This window comes from Eptatretus burgeri, chromosome 2, assembly GCF_056783735.1.
Source record: "Eptatretus burgeri isolate ZD-2024b chromosome 2, Ebu_testis_v1, whole genome shotgun sequence".
Classification (NCBI taxonomy): Eukaryota; Metazoa; Chordata; class Myxini; order Myxiniformes; family Myxinidae; genus Eptatretus; species Eptatretus burgeri.
In genome coordinates this window covers 15629808-15654807 of record NC_140962.1, presented here as the reverse complement: position 1 = coordinate 15654807, position 25000 = coordinate 15629808, and the positions used below count along the sequence as shown (strand labels likewise).

Genomic DNA, 25000 nt, shown 5'->3' with positions numbered 1-25000 from the left:
TATTTCAATTCAAACTACATTTGGCCTTCTGATATCTCCATCCTTCATGCAATGTGTTTGAGCTCTTCTTTCATCCTGAACAAATTACAAATTCCTGTGCAAATCCCCTTCAGTCTGACACCATTCCTGGACAGCCTGTTCCTGAAAGGCTTGAACGAAAAAAAAATAAAATAGTTTCATGGTCGAGGCACGTTAAAGATCCCACGGTATTTTCGTGAAGAGTACACGTGTCACGACCGGCATCCTGAACAAAAATTAAATTTATGTTCTTTTATTTTCTTTGCTCTGTTGTTTACATCTTCTGTACTTTGGTTTTTAATCGTCACTGTCTTGTCTCCATTGATTAAATTTCTCTTTGTGTTCCTGAATGCTGTTTTAGATTCATCGAAACAACAGCTGTCGTTCCGATTACTGTGGGTTGCACTAAATGAGGAATCTTTTTTTTGTGGCCCTTATCCTGAGGAATCCTTTTTGTGGTCGTTATTCTTGGTAGAACAATAGTTTCTGTGTTGGTCTTGTCGCTTGAAGATAAATGTGTAAAACAAATGTCCCTTGCTGGTTTGACGATGGGGGTGAACCTATGACTCTGTTCCGAATGGCAGGATGCTGTGAAAAACGTTGATGCAAAGTTGAAGCAAGAGAGGTTAATGCACGGCATCACAAAGAAGATATATAAATGCCTCGTTGAGGAACTTGCCCAAGCACAGAGTGCATTGGCATCAGGGAAGGCTCATGAGGATGAGCTTTCCTAATCTCTGAAAAGGTACTTCGGCTTCACAAGGCCACATTAACTCTTTTCAACCTTCCCTCGATTAGTTTATCTGTGGTTTGTCGTGTAAATGGTGTTTATTTTGCTTAAATGACCATGTGCAGGGGCGTTGCTGAAGGGGAACTTGCCCTAAGTGTTTTGTACTGTGCCCTGAATCTATTTTAACTTCTTGGCTACGATAGTGCAAAACATACCGACCTCAGAAATGAGAAAAGGTTGGAAATCTCGAGGTAGAAGGTGTGTACCAGCGTTGGACCCTCTCATGTTTCCAACTGTAAAAATGTGGTACAAGTCATGATTACTCTCTCAGTGAGTAGCAGCACTTGTAAAAGATCATTTGGTGTCTTCAGATGTCCAGACACCTGCCTGAGAATTACAATGGGAGAAAATAGACTTCAGCACCATGCATTGCTTTTGATTGGACAGGGTGGACTGGAATCTGTGTCGGAGGATGACATCATTGATAGTTTTGAAATGATGCACCACAGATGGTTCACACTGAAGTTTCCCAACAATAAATATAGGTGGACTGTTCACGAATCCAACTTTTCTAAAACCGAGGTTGGTGAGGGTTAATAAATAAATAAAATATGTCACATTTTGTTCATTATATTTAAAATGGTTAATAATATATCATAAATGTATGTTTGTGATTTTACAGAATCAAGTTGAGGTTGTAAACAGATACTTTTTTTCTTTTTATGCTTTATTTATTGTTTGAAATCAAAGGTTGAAACACATCTGATTGAAAACATCTAAATGTTTTATTGAGTGGGGTTAACTGGAGATGTAGGCGGCCTGGGTCCCGAATCTTTTTGGAAGCTTGCGACGCCTCTGCTGTGGTGTATCTACTGATTGTACGTTGGTTCGTAACGTGTTGTGTCATGGATCTTGCAGTTTGCAGCATCAGATGGCAAAGTCTGAGAACCATCTTCAGGAAAAGCTCACAGCAGCTCAAAAGAGAGTTGCTGATTTGGAAAACTCATTTCATGCTTTAAAGGAAGAGCTGGCAGTGAAGATGGCTTCATTGAAAATGGTAATGATTGTACATCATGCATCCACGTGCATTATTTATGTGTGCATGTCGTGCGAATTTGTGTGTCCTTCAGGTCCACATCTATGTTTGCATTGCATGTAACGAAGTGATGGTTTGATTATTTTGTGGCAGGAAGAGGATATAAAGAATGAAAATCTGCAGCATCGAATCAACGAAGCAGAGATAACGATATTGAATCAGGCCAAGCTCATACAGAGTCAGACTCTTGAACTGGAGCACACTGGTCCCCGCAGTGAGCTCTGCAACAAACTTCAGGTGAGTTTACGTTTGACTGGCTTCTTGTAATGGCATCTCAAAGTATAATTAATGACTGAAGATAATTCACCATTGAAAGCCAAAGAGACAAATTGTCATGAGACTCAATTCCTTCCATGTTTGTTTTTACTCAGGTGTAGATTTGGGAGTGGGTTATTCAACAAAAAATAGGATCAATCAATGAAAATCAGGTTATTTAAGGTTTTGCATTGGTTTTGAACCAACTCGTGATCATGAAATCATGGCGCGTCAACACTCCCTTGGAGGAAGAGTGGTTGAGGGGAGAAACATGCAGAAAAAAACGTCTGAGCCCAGAAATGGATGTTTTACACCTGAAGCAAAAATTACCTCTGGAGAGCACAAGGCAAGGATGGGCCAAATAGTCTCCTCATTTCCTTGTTCGAAGTCGTACAAGATGGTGCGGCCACCCGCTTGATTCAGTGTAGTCCCGTGGAGAACGAGTATCCTTTGTATACCCGACAGAGCATGGACCTTACATTTTAAAGTGCAGGCAGCAGTCCAGGTTAATCCGTGTGCTTACCCCTCTCTCCCTGCTCAGGGGGGCACTCGACATCCGCCACTTGATTGCTCAAAATTTCATTTCACATTTATATCAACTTCATGAAGAATCAAAGGATTTCATTTTGATGTTGACCTTCTGCATGTAATTATGAAGCGGTTCACAATATGTCAGGGAAATTAGCCCAGGGTTTTGAGACCAAATTATAAAAAGCAAACCAGCTCCTTCACTGCATATAACGCACACACACACACACACACACACACACACACACACACACACACACACACACACACACACACACACACACACACACACACACACGGTCCGTCTAAAAAGTAACTGGACTGACCACAGAAATTTTATTTATATTTACAGATATATATTAAAAGATATTTATAGATATATATATATATATATATATATATATATATATATATATATTTATACATTTGGGAATGATGCCCTTTGTCCGAAACCGTCTCACAGGATCACATGTATAAGATATGTATATATGTATATGTATATATATACAGTATATATATACAATATATATATATATATATATATATATATATATATATATATATATATATATATATATATATATATATATATATATATATATATATATATATACAGTCATGCTCCACTTAACGACGGGGTTACGCTCTGAGAAATGTGTCGTTAAGCAATGTTGTCATTGTGCGAACATCATAATGTGTACTTACACAAATCTAGATGGTATAGCCGACGACACACCTCGGCTGGATGGTATATCCTATTGCTCCAAGGCTACAAACCTGTAGAGCATATTATTGTACTGAATACTGCAAGCAATTGTAACACAATGGTAAGTATTTGTTTATCTCTGCACAGAAACTTTCCTCTCCCAAGACGTGTCTGACTCCCAAGTATCTCTCCCCGGTTACTCCCTTTTACGGTATGACAGACCTGAACCTCGTCCTGGTGGAGGTGTTGCTCTCTTCATCAAAGACACTATTCCTCACTCTCCATGCACTGCTCTCACTCCCCCACACTCCCAGGAATACCTCTGGCTTCGGCTTCCCCTCCACTCCCACTTCATGTTTATATGTGTACTGTACCGTCCACCGAAGAGTGATGACTCCATCTACACCTCACTATCCGAAAACATGGACGATCTTCTATCTTCTCATCCAAACTCTCTCTTCCTCTTATGTGGTGACTTCAATTGTCATCACGCCAGTTGGCTAGGTGTGGGTACCTCTCTCACCTGCCATGGCACCTCAGCAAAAGCTTTCTGCGACTCATTAGGACTGACTCAATCGGTCAACTTCCCGACCCAGATCTCAACCAATGGTACTCCATCTCTTCTGGATCTGATTTTGACAAATTTCCCTGACAATATCTGCTGCTCTTCCTTCGCTCCAATCGGTTCTTCTGACCACGTCCTTGTCAAAGTGGACATCTCTCTGGCTGTTATCAGAGAACCACCTCACCGCCGTCGAGTCTGGCATTTCACTCAAGCCGACTGGCAGGGTCTCCGGGGAGCCATCAAACTTTCAGACTGGTCTCCCATCACTACTTTCTCAAACATCAACTCATCGTGGGAATTCTTTCAAAGAAACTTGCTCTCCCTCATGCACAGATTTATCCCCTCTCGTCTTCAGTTGTCCTCCCCTTCCTCCCGCCCTTGGTTTACTGAAGCTTGTGGCGAGGCAGTTGTCCTGAAACAACTTGCCTTTGCCTCATGGAAAGCAAACCCAACTGAGGGCAATCTCAGTTCCTTCCACAAAGCTCGGAACAAGTGTGTATCTACCCTCAGGAGAGCCAGAAAACAACATCTTTCTCATCTCAAGTCTGAACTCTCAAACCTCTCTCCCACCTCAAAATCCTGGTGGCGTTTAATCAAATGTGTTTCTGGTGTATGTTCCCCCTCCATCCCCTCCCTTACCTCAAATGGCCGCACTGCTGATACCACACGTGATAAAGCTGAATGTCTAAACTCGGTGTTTGCAGCTAAATCTTGTGTCCTAAACCCATCATTTTCTCTACCCACTTTACCCAGTCACACCCAACTGTCCCTGGACTCTGTATCCTTTTCTCCTGACATGGTGGAGAGCTTGCTTTCAAACCTCGAGTCAGATTCTGCAACCGGTCCAGACGGCATCAGCCCACGTGTCCTCAAAGCCTGCTCTTCTGCTCTTGCTCACCCTCTCTCTGTTCTATTCACCCTCTCATTTGCCCAAGGTTATCTGCCATCTGCTTGGAAATCTGCTAACATCACTGCCCTGCATAAAAAAAGGTGCAAAAACAGATCCCTGTAACTACAGACCAATCAGCCTTCTCCCAATCATCAGCAAGGTTATGGAATCCATCATCGCTTCAGACATGAATTCCTTCCTCTTCTCCAATGGCTTGATTTCCAATTATCAATTTGGTTTCAGACCAGGTCACTCTACCCTGGATATGCTGCTTCTGCTCTCCCATCAATGGATGGAGGTCCTCAATGCCAGACAGGAAATCCGAGCCGTATCCCTGGACATATCACGTGCTTTTGACACAGTCTGGCATCCTGCACTACTCACCAAACTCTCTTCCCATGGTATTCAAGGCCATCTCCACTCATGGCTCGCAGACTTCCTCTCCTGTCGCAGACAACGTGTGGCCCTAAATGCAGTTCTTTCATCCCCTCTTCCTGTGCAGGCTGGAGTTCCTCAAAGTAGCGTTCTGGGCCCTGTTCTTTTCTGGTTTTCATCAATGATCTCTCCAACTCTCTGGAAAATCCTCTATTTCTCTTTGCCGACGACTCCCACCCTCTGCCGTACCATCTGTCATCCCTCAGACCGGCAAGCAGCAGCTTCTTCGCTCACTGCAGATCTGGATAAAATCACAAACTGGTCCAACACGTGGAACATGTCTTTCAATCCAGACAAATCTCACACTCTCACTATGTCTCTTCGAAAGGACCATTTAGAAAACTTCCCCATCCACTTTCTCAACAATCCTCTGGAAGAAGTCTTTCCTTTCAAGCTTCTGGGTCTCACTATCTGCCATGACCTTTCCTGGGAAAGTCACATTTCCAACCTCGCCTCAAAAGCCAGTCGCCAACTGGGAATCCTCCGTCGTGCAAAGTCCTTCCTCGGCCCTCTTGAGCTCCTGTCCACTTACAAAGCTTTTGTCCATAGCCTGATGGAGTACTGCTCTCCCCTCTGTGCTGGTGCTCCTGCCTCCCACCTTTCTCGGCTTCACGCTGTCGAAGCCAGGGCATTTAAGATCATCGGCATCTTCCGCAATGAAGCTGAGTCTTTGGGCCTCTCACTCAATCACCGCAGGTTGGTCAGTGGTCTTTCTGTCTTCTACCGACTCCTCTCCAGTCTTGCCCCCCCTGCTCTCTCTGCGATTTGTCCCCACCACATTTCCACAGGGCACTCAAGGTCCGCCAACAACCTCCTTCTGGTAAAACTACCAAAATCACGAATCACTGCTCATCTTCACTCTTTCATTCCTCTTTTTTCCCGCCTTTGGAATAAACTTCCTCACTCTATTCTTTCCAATTCTTCCCTCCAGGCTTTCAAAACAGCTGTTCACCACCACCTCTTATCTTCCCCCCATCCAAATCCTCGATCTTTTCTACCCCCGATAATCCACCCAAGCCCACTTCCTTCAATTCCTCTGCTTTCCTTCCTGAAAGTCGCTGTAATGTCCATCTTCTCTTCGCCATGTTCCCAGTCCCATCCCCATCCCTCTCCCTTCCACAGTTCACCTAATGTGTCTGTTCCCCACTGTTTTGTCCCTTCCACTCCCGCCCCTCTTGTCTCATGCCCCTTGCTGCGAGTTGTGTGTTGGCTCTCATACGAGCCTCGACAAGGTATACAAAAAATAAAAAACAATAGAAAAGGTACAGTAGAAATACAGTAGAAAAGATATTTTAAAAATGGTACACCTATACAGAGCGCTTACCATGAATGGAGCTTGCAGGACTGGAAGTTGCTCTGGGTGAGTTATTGAATGAGTGGTGAGTGAATGTGAAGGCCTCGGACATTACTGTACACTACTGAAGATTTTATAAACACTGTACACTTTGGCTACACTAAATTTATAAAACAAAATTCTTTTTTTTTGTAATAACCCTAACCCGAAAACACCAACACTTTAGGCCGCTGCACAAAAAAAAAATTTTTTTTTTCCTTTTAAAACTTTTTTGTTGACAACGAAGACACAAGCACACGCATAAGCCTTGGCCATACCGGGTCAGGCTCATCAATATCACTGTCTTCCACCTCTACATCTTGTCCCACTGTCCCACATCCAAGATAGACAGAAGATGCGTTCGTTTTACCTTTGTGCTGTTCATGTCGGCCATGTGTGTTGTTAGGGGCTGCTTACAATCTCCTCTTGCATCGATTATAGAAAGTTGAATAAATTGCGTTTGGATTATATAAATAATCATTGCACCGATGTTATAATTTACGAATGAAGAAACGAGCACCTGTCAGTTGTGTGATATATTTTTGGAACAGTGCGAATGTTTTAATAACATTAAAAGGTTGACGAAATATACCATCAGAGATGGGGAATCCCCTGCCATTGAATGAAAAAGGTCATACATATTCCAGATAATGAGGGAGGTGAATTGGAAACAAGACACCATTTGGTCATGATCTCGAAAAAGTTCCCTAGGGGTGAGGAACGTAGTAACCAAAAATAATTGAAATCAGATAAGCGGTTTTCCATTTATTACAAAAAACATTTTTTTCAAGATGGCCGCCCCAGTCGGCCATCTTGGATCCGGCCACACCCAAAATCAATAGGGTTCTTCCTTTTCAGGTGGTACATGTGTGACCCAGATTTCAAATCGATATGGCGAACAGTTTATGAGTTATCGCACTCACAGCTATATGGGATATCAAAATGTATGTAAAACGCTGGCGTACGCTGAACTATTGATGTTTTTTTTCCAGTTTTGGACGTATTCGTAACGAGTTGGACGTATGCATAACGTATTAGTAACGTACACAGAACGTTTCGATAACTTATAGATAACTTATACCAACGAATGCTTCGCATGTTGTCGGCGTTCACAACATATGCCCAACGATAGTCTAACGCATGCATAGTGTGCGGCAGCGTATCACCGACGATCACGTGGCGTAGGCTATTAATAGGCTGCCGCTCAACGATTTAAATCATAACCGCACTAGACATCGAAGTGTCAACATCACCGTCATGCCGACGGAATAAAAAAAAAAACATTGAGTCTGGAACACTGACGGGTTCCTTCTGTGAAGCCCATTTTTAGGTCATCTCTATCATCTCAGTTGAGATGGCCGAATAACCCCAGTCTCCAAGTATGTCCGCCCGTCCGTACGTCTGTCCGTCCACAATCAAACCGTGTGGAGACAAATAACCAATAGTGGAATGGACAGAGGTCGATGAGACATGCACAACGATATAACTTTCAAGGTCGTCCAAGGTCGAGGTCAACGTCACGAGGTTGTCAAAGTTGCTAAAATCGTCAATTTCAGATGGTATCTCCTCCCTCATTTATCAAGAGAGATCAAATGTTATTCGTGATTCAGATACTATGGACTATTATCTCGAACAACACGAGCCATTTTTTTGAAATCTGCTTTCGTTCCGATTTTATAGCCCTTCAAACTTCGCTCTGATTCCCCGTATGGGCCGTTCATAAAGTACATACAAAAATAAAAATATTAAATTAAGAACCGAAACTCTCCGAGACAAATATTACATTTGAAGCTTTTGTCAGATTTAACGAAAACAATGGAACACAAGTTTATATGCACACTTACTTTCTTTTATGACATTAACATTGTCTAGAATGTCAATTAGTACTTTTATTTTCATAAATGACGTGCTGTGATATTAAAATAAAAAGGTAAATTACACCGCTAGAGACTGCATTGTCATGACTTACAAACATCGGTTCATAAGGAACTGCTGGCTTTGCAAGCGATTAGCGATGTATGAGGGGGGTGGGTGGTTTAAAGCCCGCGTACGGGCTGCGTACAGGGGTGGGTGGGTGGTACGACGGCTACATACATCCTTTATGAGAGTGGTGTCGGACTACATAAAAGCATTTCAGAAGATGAAGGTGAGCCTGTCGTCATCGCGAGGGGGAAAAATATCCCCGTTCACAGGAACATTTTCGACGTGATGTTGAATCCGTGGATGTCAATAATTGTTCCATATTACTGTATTACCGTAGTTAATAAATACTGATGCATTTGAGATAAATCTACAGTTCGTTGTAATCTTCAAGTATTGTGATGTGATATGAGACGCATATGGAGGTGGGTGGGTGGTCACTAGCCTGCATACAGAGGGGGGTGGGTGGGTGGTCACTTGCCTGCATACAGAGGAGGGTGGGTGGGTGGTCACTAGCCTGCATACAGAGGGGGTGGGTGGGTGGTCACTAGCCTGCATACAGAGGGGGTGGGTGGGTGGTCACTAGCCTGCATACAGAGGGGGTGGGTGGGGGGTCACTTGCCTGCATACAGAGGAGGGTGGGTGGGTGGTCACTAGCCTGCATACAGAGCGGGGTGGGTGGGTGGTCACTAGCCTGCATACAGAGGGGGTGGGTGGGTGGTCACTAGCCTGCATACAGAGGGGGTGGGTGGGTGGTCACTAGCCTGCATACAGAGGGGGGTGGGTGGGTGGTCACTAGCCTGCATACAGAGGGGGGTGGGTGGGTGGTCACATGCCTGCATACAGAGGGGGATGGGTGGTTTTGAAACCCGGAAGTAGAGCGTACGTACTTTATGAACTGCCCCTATTCCAGTCTGGCACAGAGTTACTTTCGACCTCTGGCAGCATGACCGGCACTCCCGCTCGGGGGTATTTTTATATACCAATTCCCCTAAACGCTGCCAATACGCCATTATACGGTAGCTGTAAGTTAGAAACATGTTCAGTAAGTTCTGTGGTCGTCCGGAAGACATCAATCAAATACGTCTACGTACGTCAATATGCGTTGGAGATACATTACACATATGTTCAAAGCACGCTACTCAGAGGTTAGAAATAAGTTTCGGGTACGCTAAGCATTACCTCGACGTGTTTCTACTTATGAGTAACTTACTAGTAACGTGTGTCAACGATCGCATAATGTGCCTTCAACTTCTGGCCAGCGTATGCGGAACGTGTGAGTCATATGCTGGCAAACGTTGAAAAGTTTTGAGCATGCTTAAAATTTGTCGAGAAGCTTGGCGTACTACGACGTATGCCAGTGTGCTTCAGCGTGCTCTTAACTTATACAAAACTTACCCATAACGTATTCGACGTGTGCCAGCGTTTTTGACAAATTTTTCATACCTCAGCATAGGCTGGCTAAATTGTCAAGGTGTGACAGGGCCTTGAGCAAAGTGATTCTACACTGGCCGACTTAAATTTACGAACAGTTTCCATGTTGCACATTTTACAATGGTTTTGTGATTTTCTTCCCCCCCCCCCTGGGTTATTGGCTTCTCGTTGCAGATGTTTGTGTAATTTCAGCTTTCTCGGGTACCTATAAAAGACAAAACATTTATCATAGTAAATGAGTGACTCATTCATTAAATAGTTTGAAAGCTTTGGATAATGTTGTGGGAATGCGTGGTTGAGTGGTGCGTATGGACGAAGGGGTGGACGAAGAGGAGTCTGAGTTGGATCGAGCTGCGGGATGGACGTGTTGGCGTCGTGTTGGCTGTGAATGGGACCCTGAAGGAGCCGGACACAATAGCTTTACATAGATTTAGCGAATTGGTTAAGAGCAAGCTCAACCAAGGAGTCAGACACAGGTGCGCCGAGAAGATTTCCTCTCTCCCTCCCGTTCCTGCCACACGCCAGCGTTCATAACGCCATCTCCCTGTGCAGAATCAGGAGTCTTGCACAAGCCATAGCACAGGAGAAAGGTTGCCCATTTCTGTCCTTTTATTTCATATCTGTCTGAGCTATCTGTTGATTGAATAAGTTAAGATAACTGAGATAAACCAAACGAGTTATTGTGGGTGCGGGGGAATTCATAGTCTCATGCACGCGGTTTGTCAATTTGGCATGATAACTGCAAGGTGAGTTAAATTTGCGGTCATTGAGAGTTGGTGCAAATCCTTGTTAAGTGGTTATAAAACCATGCCGGTTCATCTTGGGTACATCGCTCGGCACCCATCCTATTCGACGGACGAACTGGCTTTAGCAACAGATAATTCCTTGAGCTTCTGAACATTGGAAAGTTAAGTGGGCTACAAAACTTGTTGGCTTTGCCAGCAGATGACGTATGGTCTCGAAAGACAGGACATCACTAAAGTGTTCATCGTTTGGGAAGAAGATTTGACCCCCGAATCCACCTTCACGTCCACCATGACAATATATTGTTGCGAATTCGCGCCCGCCGGCGTGCGAGCGGCCACGTAACTCGAATCGCGGCACGTCGCCCACCGGACGGACAATTCTGTCGTGACCCTCTCGGACTAACGCCGGGAGCTAGTCACGGGTGGGCCTTTCGGCCTCACCACGATCGTGCCAATCGGCCCCCCGCGTGGGATAGGGTTGTTCGCCAAACTCGACCTACCTAAGTACCCACGCGGAGAGTAGACCGGGCGATCGCACCTCGCCGCAGGTCGACTCTGGACACGGGCCACTTAAGCGACCCGTTCCGTACTATCGGGATAACCGAGCGGTGTTATCGTCGGCCTCGACGGTTCCGATTAATTATCGGGCGTATTAAACCCACTACCAACCCTTTACGTGAAGCAAGATGGAGATTCAATTAAAGAAAAGACGAAGCGAAACGGGAAAAACAGTTCAACATAATGCACATTTATTCCGCGGCACACGGAGAGCACACATATACAATTACAACAATTATGCACCAAAAGCAGATGTAACAAAAGAAACACAACAATGCAGATCTACTCCCGACTAAGCGAGCACACGGCAACACTTCCACAGTTTTACTTTACAGACGGCGCCAACAACACATTTACTCAAAAGCAAAAGAAAAGGGCCACCCTCAAAGACAAGGGGGCAGACGGGGCCTGTGGGCCACGAGACCGGGTGGATCCTACCCGTGTCTTTGTGATGAGCCGCAAATGTGGCGGCGCGGCGGTGCCCCGACTCCGCGCTCCTTCGCGGGTTTCGTTGGCACTGCTTGGAGTGGGGTGGGAATGGGGCCCCCTTTTCGCACTATCTCAGCGCGGGGGTGGGGAAGGGGGGAATTGTTGATGCTCTGGGGAAAGAGGATAGCTGGCTTGCTTGGGTCCCGCGACGAGCGACTCCACTGCGAGCTCGTCGCCGACCGCCGTCTTCCTTGCCTTAGACTCGAGCTATCCGGTCCCTCCGCAATTCTCCTCAGCCGACTGCAGCAAATCACCTCGACCGCGCTCCAGGCTCCAGGCTTCCTCTCTCTGCAGCTCCCCGACAGACTCCGAACCCCGACAGACTCCGACCTCCGACAGACTGACTCTCCTCCAGACCCGACTTGACTCTTCTCAAAAACTCGCCTTGACTCTTCTCCAACTGACTGCCTCGAACTTCCGCTGCCTCACTCTGCTCTCCAAAACTGACCCTTTCAAAAAAAAAAAACTCCTAAATTCGCCCCACGCTCGGCGCTTTATAGTCCGGCAGGAGAACCCAAATGCAAATTTCTGGATCAGAACGAGCTCGGGGGTGGAGCCACGCTCGCCCATTGGACGGAGAAAAAGGGGCGTGAGTCTCCCCTGATCCTCGAATTTGCCTATCCCGATTCTACACCGACGTGCCTGGAGGCGGGGTCAAACCGCCCCACGCTTGCTGATTGGACAGATCAGAAGTGGGCGTGTATCATTCCTGATCCGAATTCTCCTCGGAAAGGCCGCACTTTGCACCCGCGGCTCGGCGCGCATCCAGCACGAGGCCAGGACAGCCTGACGCTCGGTGCCCACAAGCGGTGCGGGAATGGCCGCAGAAGGAGAGGCGAAGGTGGTGGAGGGTTTAAAGTGGTGGTCCATGGCCATGGCGACGTTTGGAATGGCGGTGATTCGATGTTTGCGGGAGCGAGTTGTGAAGGTAAAGGTCGTGGCTGTTGGCGTTGTTGTTGTTGTGAAGCGGCGTTGCGGTTGGTGGTTGTTGTGTGATGGCGGTTGAGACGTGGTTGGTTCAAAATAAAGATAGAACAGAAAAACGGCTATCTCAAAGGGTCGCAGCCCGAATGAATCACATTTATTCCTTCTAAACAACGGGTTTGGGGCTAACTACCCATGTACTTACAGATATCTCACCTACGGGACCTGAATGGTGGTTTGCGAATTTCCTCAACCGCAACAATATCATCATCATCGTCATCATCTATTTCAAGCTCTTTCTCACACTCTCACTCACTGATATAAATGTTTCGCACTCTCTTGGTTATTCTTCTTCTTCCCACTTTTGAAGTCGGCTCAAAGGTTGAAATTTGGTATACGATAATGTTACTCAAAGTGAACATCACAGAAAAGAATATACCAGGAGCTTTTGTCATTTACAGACGATGTGCAGCGAGAGAATGTCATAAACATTTCGGGCCAAATTTACGAAAGGCGTTTAAGATGCCTCATTGTCCACCCTTAGCGCACGTACAGTTTTATGCCTCAGCTCCCTGAACAGCTTATCTCTGCCATTCAGCCTGGCCCTGCGACTCTGGTCAATGGTATTCAGTGTCCCTTGAGAGACAAAATTCTTCTTCACCCAACGGTGAATTCAAAGACTTCCACCGGCAACATCAAGGAGGGTGGTCTTGAAGGCACTCCACAACTCTTCAGGATTCCCCAAAGCACCCAGACCCCTCAAAATCCCGACACAGCCTGTTGGCAAACTCCTCAGCTACCATGTCATCTTCGAGCTTACCAATATCCAGTCTAGGCTGGGATGGTACCATTCTCCTGCATTTAAGCTGCAACTGCAGAGTTGCTACAACAAGCCTGTGGTCGGTATTGAGGAACTGAGCACTCCGGTAGACCCTGCAGTTCTGAATCATCCTCCAGCAACGATCGAACACATGGTCAACCTCCTTTGCCACACCACCAGCGTTGGAATACCAAGTCCAGCGATGAGCTTGTGGGTGCTGAAACCATGAACTAGCCACTCTAATTCCGTGACTTCTTGTGAAGTCAAGGAACTTAGTGCTATTCTAGTTCACAGTTCCAGACGCAGTTCCAGTTGATGCATTGAAATACCCCAAGACTAGAAGAGTGTCTCACCTGGGGCACTGATCAACCACAGACTCGAGCATGGCATAGTGTTGCGAATCTGAAAGCCATGAGCACACAACATACGGGTCCTATAGAACAGTTATATCGGTAAGTCTGTGTTTTAGTTAGGGTCCCCGTCCCTTGTTTAATGGGTGAATAAATATACATGCGCTGAGTTATTTTGATAGTAAGGGTTTTTACATCACTCACAACAGCAACAACTATGGCTATTACATCTACAACTACAACAACAACAACAACAACAACAACAACAACCCTCAGCTCCCGGCATTCTCGGCGCGCTCACTGGTATGCCGGCGTGTTCAGAATTCGTGCGGGGATGGAATTCCATTCCCAAATATGGTCATGAACCGATTCGCTTGGTTGCGTGCCAAATAAGGGAATGCGTCGTGTCCCACCCACTGAGGACGGGCCACGATGAGCAGACTGAATTCCATTCCCAAATATGGTCATGAAGCGATTCGCTTGGCAGCGCGCCAAGTGAGGGAGTGCATCATGTCCCACCGATGGAGGAGAGCGGGTCATGAGGAGCAAACCGCGCCCGAGAGCGATAAAAGGAACGGAGAGCAAATATTAGAGAGAATCTGCTCGAGCGTGGGGATTGGCTGGAGCTCAGAGAGGAAGAATTCGCGCCCGTTCAAAACTAATCTCTCAAGGCTGGGCGAAAGGCATCTCGTCGCTGGCGTGCTCTGGTTCACTGCTCGTCTTGTGGCTGGCGTGGTCCGCGTCTGGCTGCCCTGGTTCCTTCTTGGCCTACTGGTGCTCCGGGAAGGTGCGGACGTCAAGCCGCGCGGCACGGCCAGGTAGCCTGCTACATTCTCGCCCCTCAGCTCGTCTTTCCTCCGAGCTGAAGGGATAATAAAGACCATTTTGGGTCCGCTTCTTTTGGGTGTGCGTCTGTGTGTGGGCCCGTCTTTAAGTAGGAATTGTTTAAGTGCTCTTTGCTGTACATACTTGCATCTCTATGGTCGGATAACTCCGCTTCTTGCGTGCTCCCCCCTTTCCCCCATTATAAATAAATACATTTGTTAAATGTATCAGTTCGTTGCTGTGTTTCTTCCCTTGGCTTAACACGGCATGTGTTGGTGAAGTACAAAAGCTGTTGCCGCTGTAAAGGTACATTCGGGCCGACGGAACTTCGGCAACCATCCACTTGGGTTGCGTACAGGTCGGGCACGATAACGGCTCGACTCGTACGAGGGCCGTCGAGGGTGTACTCGGTAACTCGCCACGTGGATATCCAGGTATTTTGAAGATTGGCAAATAACCCTGCACCACATGGTGGAATTATTGACAATTCACGGTCCGGTAAGGGACCCGTACCTGTCGGAATTTTCCGAAAGGTACGATCTAGATTCCGGGTGTTCGGTAGAGTCGACCCGACTGCCCCACCTAGTGGTCGTGCTCGCAGCCGATACCTGGCTCCGCAACAAATTGGTGTCAGTCGTGGAGAGACGAACCCCTCCGCCTCCATTAACAAAATTGACAGGTACGAATCTGGACAAAATTGGTGTCAGGAGCGGGTTTCGAACCCCTCCGTCTCCACAAAATTCACGGATTCGGATCAGGGGTGTCGGCAGCGAACCCCACCCCCCCCCCCCCCCGTTTTCCCCAAATTATGAGCAATTTCAAATTCTCTTCTTAACACGCGACATGGCAAGCCAAGATGAGCTGAAGCAGGTGGTAGTGAGGTAGATGTAGTGGTAGACGAACCCATGGTCAAGGACATCACCCCCCATGCAGGAACTTTCCCCAAACCGAAGTCAGAGTCTGTAATGGGCGCAGGGGCGGCGTATTATACCCCCCCTCCTTCAAACTTCCCTCCCGATCCTTGCTGGATCGGCTCCGCTTTCGGCTCTGCCATTGGACATGAGCCAGATGATGGAGATGTTGAAACAGATAATGGATGGGAATACAGCACAGAGGAGTGACATGCAAAGGATGGAAAGCAAAATAAGAATGAATGCACAGGCGATGGATGCCAAAATGGATGGCATGAGGGCTGAGGGGTCATATGCAAATGCAGCGAGGGGAAATGCAGACCATGGGGTTAAGTCTGCAGGCGGGCATGAGAGGCATAATGGCGGCACCACATGTCAGAGCGACCGAACCGACAAGGGGGAGTGTGGAATGTGTCCAGCCCGCGATGGAGGCGGGTAAGGTCGAGGGGACGAGAGACGCCTTCACGATAATTGATGGGGAGACATGCAAACTTGGACACGAGGGGGTGAAAGAAAAATTAAAAGAGGTGACGGAGACGGAGAATTTAACAGACAAAAGGGATGACGGAAAAATGAGTGGAGACACGAGAGGAGTGGGAAATTAAGAGGGAGACGCAGGAGACAAAGGAGGGAACACCGGAGATGCGGGAGGTAGAACAGGAAAAGGTGAATGAAATACGGGGAAACAAAGATAAAGATGAGCACACACAGGTAGAGCTAAGAGGGGACAATGAGGTTGAGCTTGGGGAATGTTTCGTGACCCTGTGCGAGCAGCAGGATGACCTCCTTCAGGGACGAGGGGAGACGATATGCTCCCTTGAAGCAGATTGCGATGAGGTGAGTCCAATTGGGCCGAACGAGGTGGAGCGGATGAGTGCTGTGAACAGGTACACACGGAGCTTGGGGAGTAAAGAGATCCCTGGACCCCTTGAGGAAACACGAATCCCCGAAGTGATTGTCCCGGTGTGTGTGGTTGAGAGTGTGAGTGGTGCGAGTATGGCAAAAGGTGAGTATGGTACGAGTGTCATGGCGTGCGTGAGTGCATGTGAGCAATTGGTACGTGGACCGACCCAAACGGTGGATGGGTTTATTGTGGAAATCGGGCCGGCTCTGCAGAACGTGGCGTCCAAGGTCCGTTCCTCGTTTTCGGAGCAGCCTGGGTGAGCGTTTCTCAGGAAGCTGGTGCGTGAACGTCCCGCGTTTCGAAAAAGACTGTCGCGTGGATGGCTAAAATGGTGATTACGGGATGAATTCGGAACACGCGGGTTCCCATGTGGCGCGTGTGCGTGGCATCACGTGCTGCATACCACGTTTTCTGTTCGCGGAAAACACACGGAGCGGGTTCCCGGGACGATGCACTCGTGCTAACCTGCACGGCAAGCCGCGCAGGTTCGGTGTGCGAGTGACGTCACCAGGGATCTCACGGCACGAATGCCGTGGAAACAGCGCACGTTGTCCCACGTGGGGAATTCCCCGAAAGTGAGCGCTCGTTGCAATCGGCAGGGTGACGTCATGGTTGCACGGATCGGCCATCGGAGGGGACGTTGGTATTGCCCATAGGGATGAACGGGCAAGCCTAAACCACCACCGTGGTGGTGCAGAGAAAGAAAAAAAGCCTCGCTTCCAGTACACAGCCCAGTGTTTGGGCAAAGGAAGCACTAGTTAGTGGGATGGGTTTGCGTTAATTAGACCGGCTTCATGGGGACATCGGTTGTTCCTCATGGATCCCGTGGAATGGGTTAGTTCGAGGGAATTTAGGATAGATTTAGAGAATGGATTTTGGGGTTTTTCTGGAAGACATGGACAGACATGGAATGTGTTGTGGGGACGTAGCTCGGCTACGGAGAGTAAAAGGAATGTGCATTAGTTTAAGGGACGATGGGGGAGCACGAGTTAGTTAGGGGAATTTAGTGAGGAGAATGGCAGTGTTGGAGTGTATGAATGAGGTTGAAGGAAAAATTGAAATGTGTAATGAATGAGTATGGGTCAGCGGGCCTGAGTGAGTGAATGGAGCGAATGTGGAATGCATGGTGCGAATGACTGAGTGGGGGAGAGGAGTGAGTTCCACTCAAGTGACCCTGGGGTCAAAGTAATGCTAGTTAGTGGGTTGGTCAAATTTACCAAAAGGAAGTCGTTTTGTTATTGGTGTGGAAAGAAGGCTCGAAACCCATTTGGTAGGGTGCAGGAGTCCAAGGACCGGCTAGGAGCTTGGCTGTTGAAAGGTGGGTATCGATTAGAGGGCACCACGGGCATCAGGCGAGTCGACTATCGACCAGATCGGCCAAGGGTCCAAGGGACCGGGATAGTGCAGTGGGCACGGGCGACCCGCGGAACGGGATCCGTAGCACCAAAATGCCACGTGGGCATCGAAGGGGGGCAATGCTGGGAAGGGCAACCCCCTCGCGTTCATAGGGAGCAGGTAGGCTCAGAGACAGCCTCAGGGCACGGGGGTGCCGTAGTTAGAGTTCGGCAGAAGGGGAATCCCTGCCAAGTGAGCCACGCTGCCCAGCCACGAAATTGTGCAAGGGCACGAAGGAAAATTTAAGGGCTAGGCCCAAATTTATAATGGACACCAACACAGGCGATGGGAATCATGGTTTTTAGAACTGAGTTTAAGTGACAGGCGTTTTGGAAAGCCCCCGGGTAGTTTAAAGTTTATAAATGTTAGGGTAGTTAGGAAATGTACCCCTTCACACCATCCATCCCTTTGCTCTCAGGAGGCCGCTGGACCCACCTTGGTGAGATTGCTGAATTATGAGGAGGCCATTCTGAGGCTTTGTTTGGCCTTGAGGCAGGATGCTAGCCTCTTCCTTATTCCTCTCCAGAAAGGATTTTAGGGGTTGGGAGTAGGCTAGGTTGACAGGATAGGTTAGCCGGACAAAGACGGTAAAAGGGGTTCGGCAGATGAAATTATAAGAAAAATAAAAAGGGGCTAAATTTGGTTGTTTTGTTGGTGCAAATTAAGGGAGTGGGTATGGACAGAGACAGGCAAAGGCGATACGTTGGGGGGAGACAGTAGGGTAGGTCCGAGCCCGCTTTCGGAGCAGCCGGCACCACCGCACTCCCTCTACAGAACCACACGGACCATCCCGGAGGCCGGCCAGCTTCCTATGCCGGCCTGTTGTGCTACAGTTCCTGGTCTGCATTGCCTTGCCATGCCTCGTTTGCCTGTCTTCATCAGAACCCCATGCCTGCTACCCTACTTGCATTGCCCCTGTGTTGACCATCACCATGTGCACCAGGATCATCCAGTGTTTTGCAAGGACTGCCCTGCAGGCAGCTACACCATCCATATTTTGTGTTTTGCATCTTCCATCCATTTCAAATGAGCCAGAGACTGCATTGAGCAGCCTGGCCATGTCTTTCTTCTTGCATAAAGGCCACTTCAAATGGCCTGTGGTACGTCGTATGGCCTGCCATGTTAGGGTGAGTTGCCTCCAGAAATAGAAAGAAGAAGGTTCACTGTGAGGAATACTCAAGGGGGACCTTTTGAGCAGGCCCTGAGGACAACTGATCTGCTGCGGAGCACTCACCCACACACAAACTGTTGACATTGCTGTGCCTTTCTTTTCCCACATCTTCGTAAGCTTGGTGTTATCTTAGTGGTTTGGGTTGCTGGCTTTGGATCTTTGGGTCCTGAGTTTGAGTCCTGTTGGCTGCTGAATTAACACCAGGTGGGGTTGACTCGGCCTGTCATCCTGAGTTCGGCAAAATATGTACCAGCTTGCTGGTGTCCTGCGTCAGAGTTGCCACCCATCCAAGATTGCGCCCAAGAGCCTAGGAGACTGCTGAGGCGGTATCAACGCTATTCACCGAGTATGGTCCCAATGGATGGATGGATGGATGGCTGGAATGTCTTAGTGTTACTATCTGAATGGTCCAGAGATTGTGTTATTGTATACAGTCTTTCATATCCCGATTGGTAAGGAGGCAAGTACACGTGCTAGTAGGTAGCAGTACACAGGATGTACTAGGGAGTGAGATATAAATGGTGTTCCAGGCATTCGAGTCCAAACTTACGAACACCATTTTATCGACCATGTCACGAGCACAACTATGCAATCTATATCAGAAAGCAGGAGTGGAACATTCTGAGGTCCCAGCCGTTGTCCCAAGGTGGGCGGGTGGCCTCAATACAATTATGATTTTGAGTTTTGATTTGTATGAAGCTGCTCCTGATCCGGATGTCGCGTCAGAATGGTGTTTCTCTTCGTTTACCGCAGGACTGTTTGGAACATTATATTTTGTTGTATTGTTTTGTGATTGGAATGAAATAAAGAGAGATTCAGTTGAAAGGAGAATCAGGAAATAATGTGAGGGTTTCCACCCATGGCATTTGCACATTTGGCATTTGCAGATTTATTTTTTTGCCCAAGTCCTTCACGAACCGGCTGTCCAACCCCTTCCGTGCATAGCACCGGTAATTTGCAAGTCGTTCAATAAATCAGATGTACACCAGAAGTGGAAATGCATTCACAAGTAGGAATTAAATAAAAACAAAGTACATTGAGGAAAAGACTTGTATTCAAAGTTATGGTTTTGAGTTCAAGTGGGGTCACAATATTAAGAGCTTTGAGGTCGGTGAGAGGTAAAAAAACTTGAAGATGTATTGTACATCTTAAAGTTCCACGGTCACGAAATACTCCAATCCCATTTGTGTACCATCAGGGTCATCTCCAGGCCTACTTCTTGTGTGTTTGGAGCAGACATTTTCAACAGAATCCTGGTGTTTTTTTATTGGGGGGTCATGGTAATGGAGCTTCACATCATGAAGCATATCTTACCCACTCTTTGTGCTTGTGCATTGGGGGTCAACGAAAAGCAGGATGCCCCAGACAGAGTCCCAAAAGCTAAATGCCCCTTGCTGGAGCTGAAGTGTATGATGTGGAAGTTTATCATTCTTTGAGCAAGAATTATTGATTTTGGTGTTGGATTTATGTGGGAGCTGAACTGGCTTCCAAAACTGGTGTATTTCCCCCTAAAGGGGAGGTGTTTTGCATTTCCTTTTAAAAAAAAAAATGATATACATTTTGCAGCATATCATTTTACTTGTTTCTACATAGGTTGAAAGCTCTGTCAAAAGCAGAAGGCTGAGCAACTTCTGAAGAATCAAGGACTTCAATTGCATGATGGGAATAACAGCCTGGACCTTGTAATTAAAGAGGGATGAGATCGAGAAGAAGCTCTCGCTCAGGCAATGCAGGTAGAGGAACCTGAACACCATGAGCACATAACAGTGTTATTCTTATTACTTAATTGTTCAAAGGCTGATTTGAAAGCACTTGATCCATTTCTATCTGAAAGTATAACAGCGATGATGAAACCTGAACCATAGTAGCTACCATTAACTGGTAACCTTGTGATTTATTCCTGTGTATGTGTTGATGAGTGAGGTTATTGGCCATTTGGCCGTTTGTGTCTTGTTGCACCCTCTGTTTCATTTGAACTGTTCATCCCAGAATGATGAGAAACAGTTCCTGATTATTTTATATCTTGAACAATGTTCATTTTATGCATCAATACAATTGCAGATACATTTGAGGTCCACTGAGTAAAATGCACCACCCCCAGGCTAACAGCTGGAATGTTTGGTGATATGATGTGCTTGCACATCGAGCTTTTATGCCGTGATTGTGTGACATCAAATTCTTCGTCATAATCTTTACCAGAGAAGGAACGGAACCCACAGAAGTAAAGAGTAAAGATGAAGTCATCAGGAGGAACCTGGATAGGATTCGGGTTTCAGCTGCTACTCCAAAACCCTGAAACCCATCCAGGCACAGCCAAGTGAGCCTTACAGAAAACTTTCTGCAAGAATTCACTTCTCCTGGACAGATAGATAGCAAAAGTGAAAGAGAAGAAAAGAGATGAAAGAGAAGAAAAATCAAGAATTAGAATGAATGAAGAGAATTGTGAAAAAAAATTTCAAGAAATGTGAAAGGAACAAAGAACAAAGGTGTCGGGAAGAACCCAAATATATAGATTTCAGCAGTTCCCAGGAACAAACGCAGCAACATGTTCAGTGGTGCCTTCAGAAAGTCTCACACCCCTTGATTTTTGTCACATTTTGTTGTCACAGCCTGAATTTAAAATGGATTAAATTTTTTGACACCGATCTACACAAAATACCCCATTATGACAAAGTGAAAACATGTTTTTTGAAATGTTTACAAATTAATGAAAAATGAAAAGCTGAAATGTGTTGTGTCTTTAAGTATTCAACTCCCTGAGTCAATACTTTGTAGTAGTGATTTTGGCAGCGATTACACCTTCTGGTCTTCTTGGGTATGTATGTATCAGCTTTGCACATCTGGATTTGGGGATTTTCTCCCATTCTTCCTTGCAGATTTGCGCTGTCAATTTGGATCGGGAGCATCACCATCATGCTTCACGGTGGGGATGGTGTTCGATGGGTGATGAGCTGTGCTTGGGTTCCGCCAGATTTAGTGCTTTGCATTCAGGCCAGCGTTCATTTTCGTCTCATCAGACAACAGAATCTTTGTCCTCATGCTCTTCACATCGGTCCTTCATGTCTTTTTGCAAACTGCTCATGTGGCTTCTAGCCTGTTATTGGCTTTGTCGTTAGGGTGGCTCGCTTGGCATCTTAGGGTCCTGAGTTTGAGTCCTGTTGGCCACTGGATCCACACCAGTTGGGGTTGACTCAGTCTGTCATCCTTTCGAGGTTGGCCAAATGAGTACCAGTGTACTGGTATTGGGGCACAGCATCAGCGGCATAGCCGTGCCCCAACAAAGTGATCGTGACCTGGCAGCGAAGCTGCCAGATGCAAGAAGAAGTATAAGAAGGAGGAGGAGGAGTGGTTTCCATCTGGCCACTCTCCCATCAAGCCTAGATTTATGGAGTGCTGCAGAAACTGCTGTCCTTCCGGCAGGTTTTCCCATCTCTACCAAGGAATTTTGTAGTTCTATCAGAGTGGTCATCGGGTTCTTGGTCACCTCCCTGACTAAGGTCCTTCTTGCCCTGTTTGGTCGGACAGCCAGCTCTCGGAAGAGTCTGAGTCGTTCCATATTCTTTCCATTTCCTAATGATGGAGCTCACTGTGCTCTTGGGAACTTTCCACACTCTAGAAATTGTTTTTCCCCTTCCTCAGACTGATGCCTCCTTACAATTATATCTCAGAGTTCTCCAGACAGTTCCTTGAACTTCATGGTCGAGTTTCTGCACTCACATGCACTGTCAACTGTGGGACTTTACATTGAAAGGTATGTTTCTTTCTAAAGCATGTCCAATCAATTGAATTGTCACAGGTGGTCTCCAGGTAAATTGTAGAGACATCTCAAGGATGATAAAAGGAAGTTGGATGCAGGTGAGCTCAATTTGGATTGTTGTAGCAAAGGGGTTGAATACTGTACTTCATGATGCAAAACATTTCAGCTTTTTATTTTTAATTAATTTGTAAAAGTTTCTGAAAACATATTTTCACTTTGTCATTATGGAGTATTTTGCTTCGATTGGTGACAAAAATTATAAATTTGAGAACAACATAATATGGTTATTGCTTCGTACACTTATTGAAGGTAAGTAATTTTGGGATGGAGTGAAGGGCTTTGTTGACACAAGAAGAATGATTGGGGACACATTTGATAAGATACCACTGAGGTTGTCAGCTTAGGTGAGAGGTGTTGGAGTGACTCGTAGATTAGCTGACTGGATTAGTGATTGTGAGCATGGAGTGGTGTGAATGGAAGAATGTCTGGCTGGAGGCATTAAATGGTGAGATATTTCATTGATCTGTACTATGACCGTCATTACCTCTGCCACTGAAGGTGGATGGAGTTTATGTTTTTACCCCTGTCTGTCTCTTTGTTTGTTTGTTTGTGAATAAAATATCTCAAAAAGTTGTGGACGGATTTGGACGAAATTTTGAGGAGAACTTGGGTATGTGACAAGGACGTGAGAAGGACTTGGGTATGTCTTGGTAAAGGTTGTATTCGTAGGGGGACAAATTAACAAATCGAAGGAGGTAGTGTTATCTCTGCATTGGAATATAGTGATGTCATCTGGATCTCATCTGCAATATTGTGTGCAGTTTTGGCACCACATCTGAATAAAAACATGGAGAGGGTTTGGCATAGAGCAACTACATTGATTCTGGGACTGGCTCGACTCAACTACCAGGAGCTGCTGAAACAGATAAAAATTTTAAATTTAAAAGGAGGAGATGTGATAGATATGTTGATGATAATGAAGATGATAGAAGGAATAAGTGCAGAAGAGCTTTTCTGCAGAATGGACAGTTACAGCACCAGGGCCCACAACTTGAGAGGAAGGAAGAGGAACATTAAGATGGTAGTAAGGTTGGGGTCTTTCACTCAGAGAATAGTTAATGCCTGGAATAGTCTCCCTGGAAAGGTAGTGCCAGCAAAAATCAGAGAATTTTCATGAGATAGGTAACTTAAAGCATTGGGGATATCGGGGTACATGAACGTTGGCAGGAATGGTCGGTAGCTGAGATATGAATGGGTGATTGAAAACCTGTGTCAGGATTGCGATGTCTCGAAGAGTGTCTCGTCAATCAAAAGGTGAATGTGCTGTCTATCTTCATTGCCCGACCAGCAACTGTCCCCACCATCCACCACCCCTTCAACATTTATGAAGGAGCAATTGTTGATTTTGAAGAATAATATACACAAGTGGATGAACATTCAAAGTACACCATCCCCATGCCGAATTAATGAATAAGAAATCCTCCAGCTCGCGACATTGTCGGGGAACCTGGCGATGCCACTGTGCAGCTTGTGGAGACAGAATTGGGAGGGAGCGGTGTACAATGCTTGATTAACCGATTAATTGCATCATGAAAATAAATAAATTGTTATCGTAAAGTAATTGATTTCTCAACCAATTGCCTAATAGTATACTAAAACCACCACTGTTTCATTTGAATCTGTAACTTTTTGAAAATTAAGGAATTCATTGGAAAATTAATAATTAATCAATTAATTGATCAATCAATTTATCAAAAATACCCTTTTTAGCCAAATCACTTCACTGTCGTTTCCAAATATCAGCTTCCAGGCTCAAAAGATGCCCGAGATATTGCCCCGATGAGAAAGAAAATATATAAGTAATTAATAAATCGATAATTATGCAATTCATTTTTGCCAAAGCACATCCTCACTTTTGGCCCCAAATTTCAGCTTTCCAGCCGAAAGGATGGCTGAGATATCGCCCAGAAAAACAAACAAACTGAGTAAAAACTGAGTAAAAACTGAGCACTTCTTTCGACGCCCGGCGATGACGACATGCATTGCCTGGATATAGAATTGGGAAGTAGCGGTGTACAATATTTTTGTCATGAACTTGGATGTGGCTCAAAGGTGAAGGTAATAACTGGAAGCCCGATTCATACTAAATAACATCAGGTGGGTTGACAGCCTGTCATCCTTCTGTGGTCAGCAAAATGAGCACGAGCTTGTTGGGAGGGAGTCAGTCGAGTATCCTGTCTG

At 46.2% G+C, this 25000-nt stretch overlaps 1 protein-coding gene across 1 annotated transcript in view; it reads left to right on the top strand.

Moving 5' to 3' along the window:
* LOC147031474 (uncharacterized) overlaps positions 1-25000 on the top strand; it is a 53453-nt gene that overhangs the window by 26438 nt on the left and 2015 nt on the right. Inside the window, exons 8-11 of the mRNA XM_085863745.1 lie at positions 603-763; positions 1667-1805; positions 1938-2081; positions 20596-20735. Coding sequence (XP_085719871.1) covers positions 603-752 — 150 coding nt within the window. The 3' untranslated portion in view covers positions 753-763; positions 1667-1805; positions 1938-2081; positions 20596-20735. The remainder of the gene's footprint in view (positions 1-602; positions 764-1666; positions 1806-1937; positions 2082-20595; positions 20736-25000) is intronic.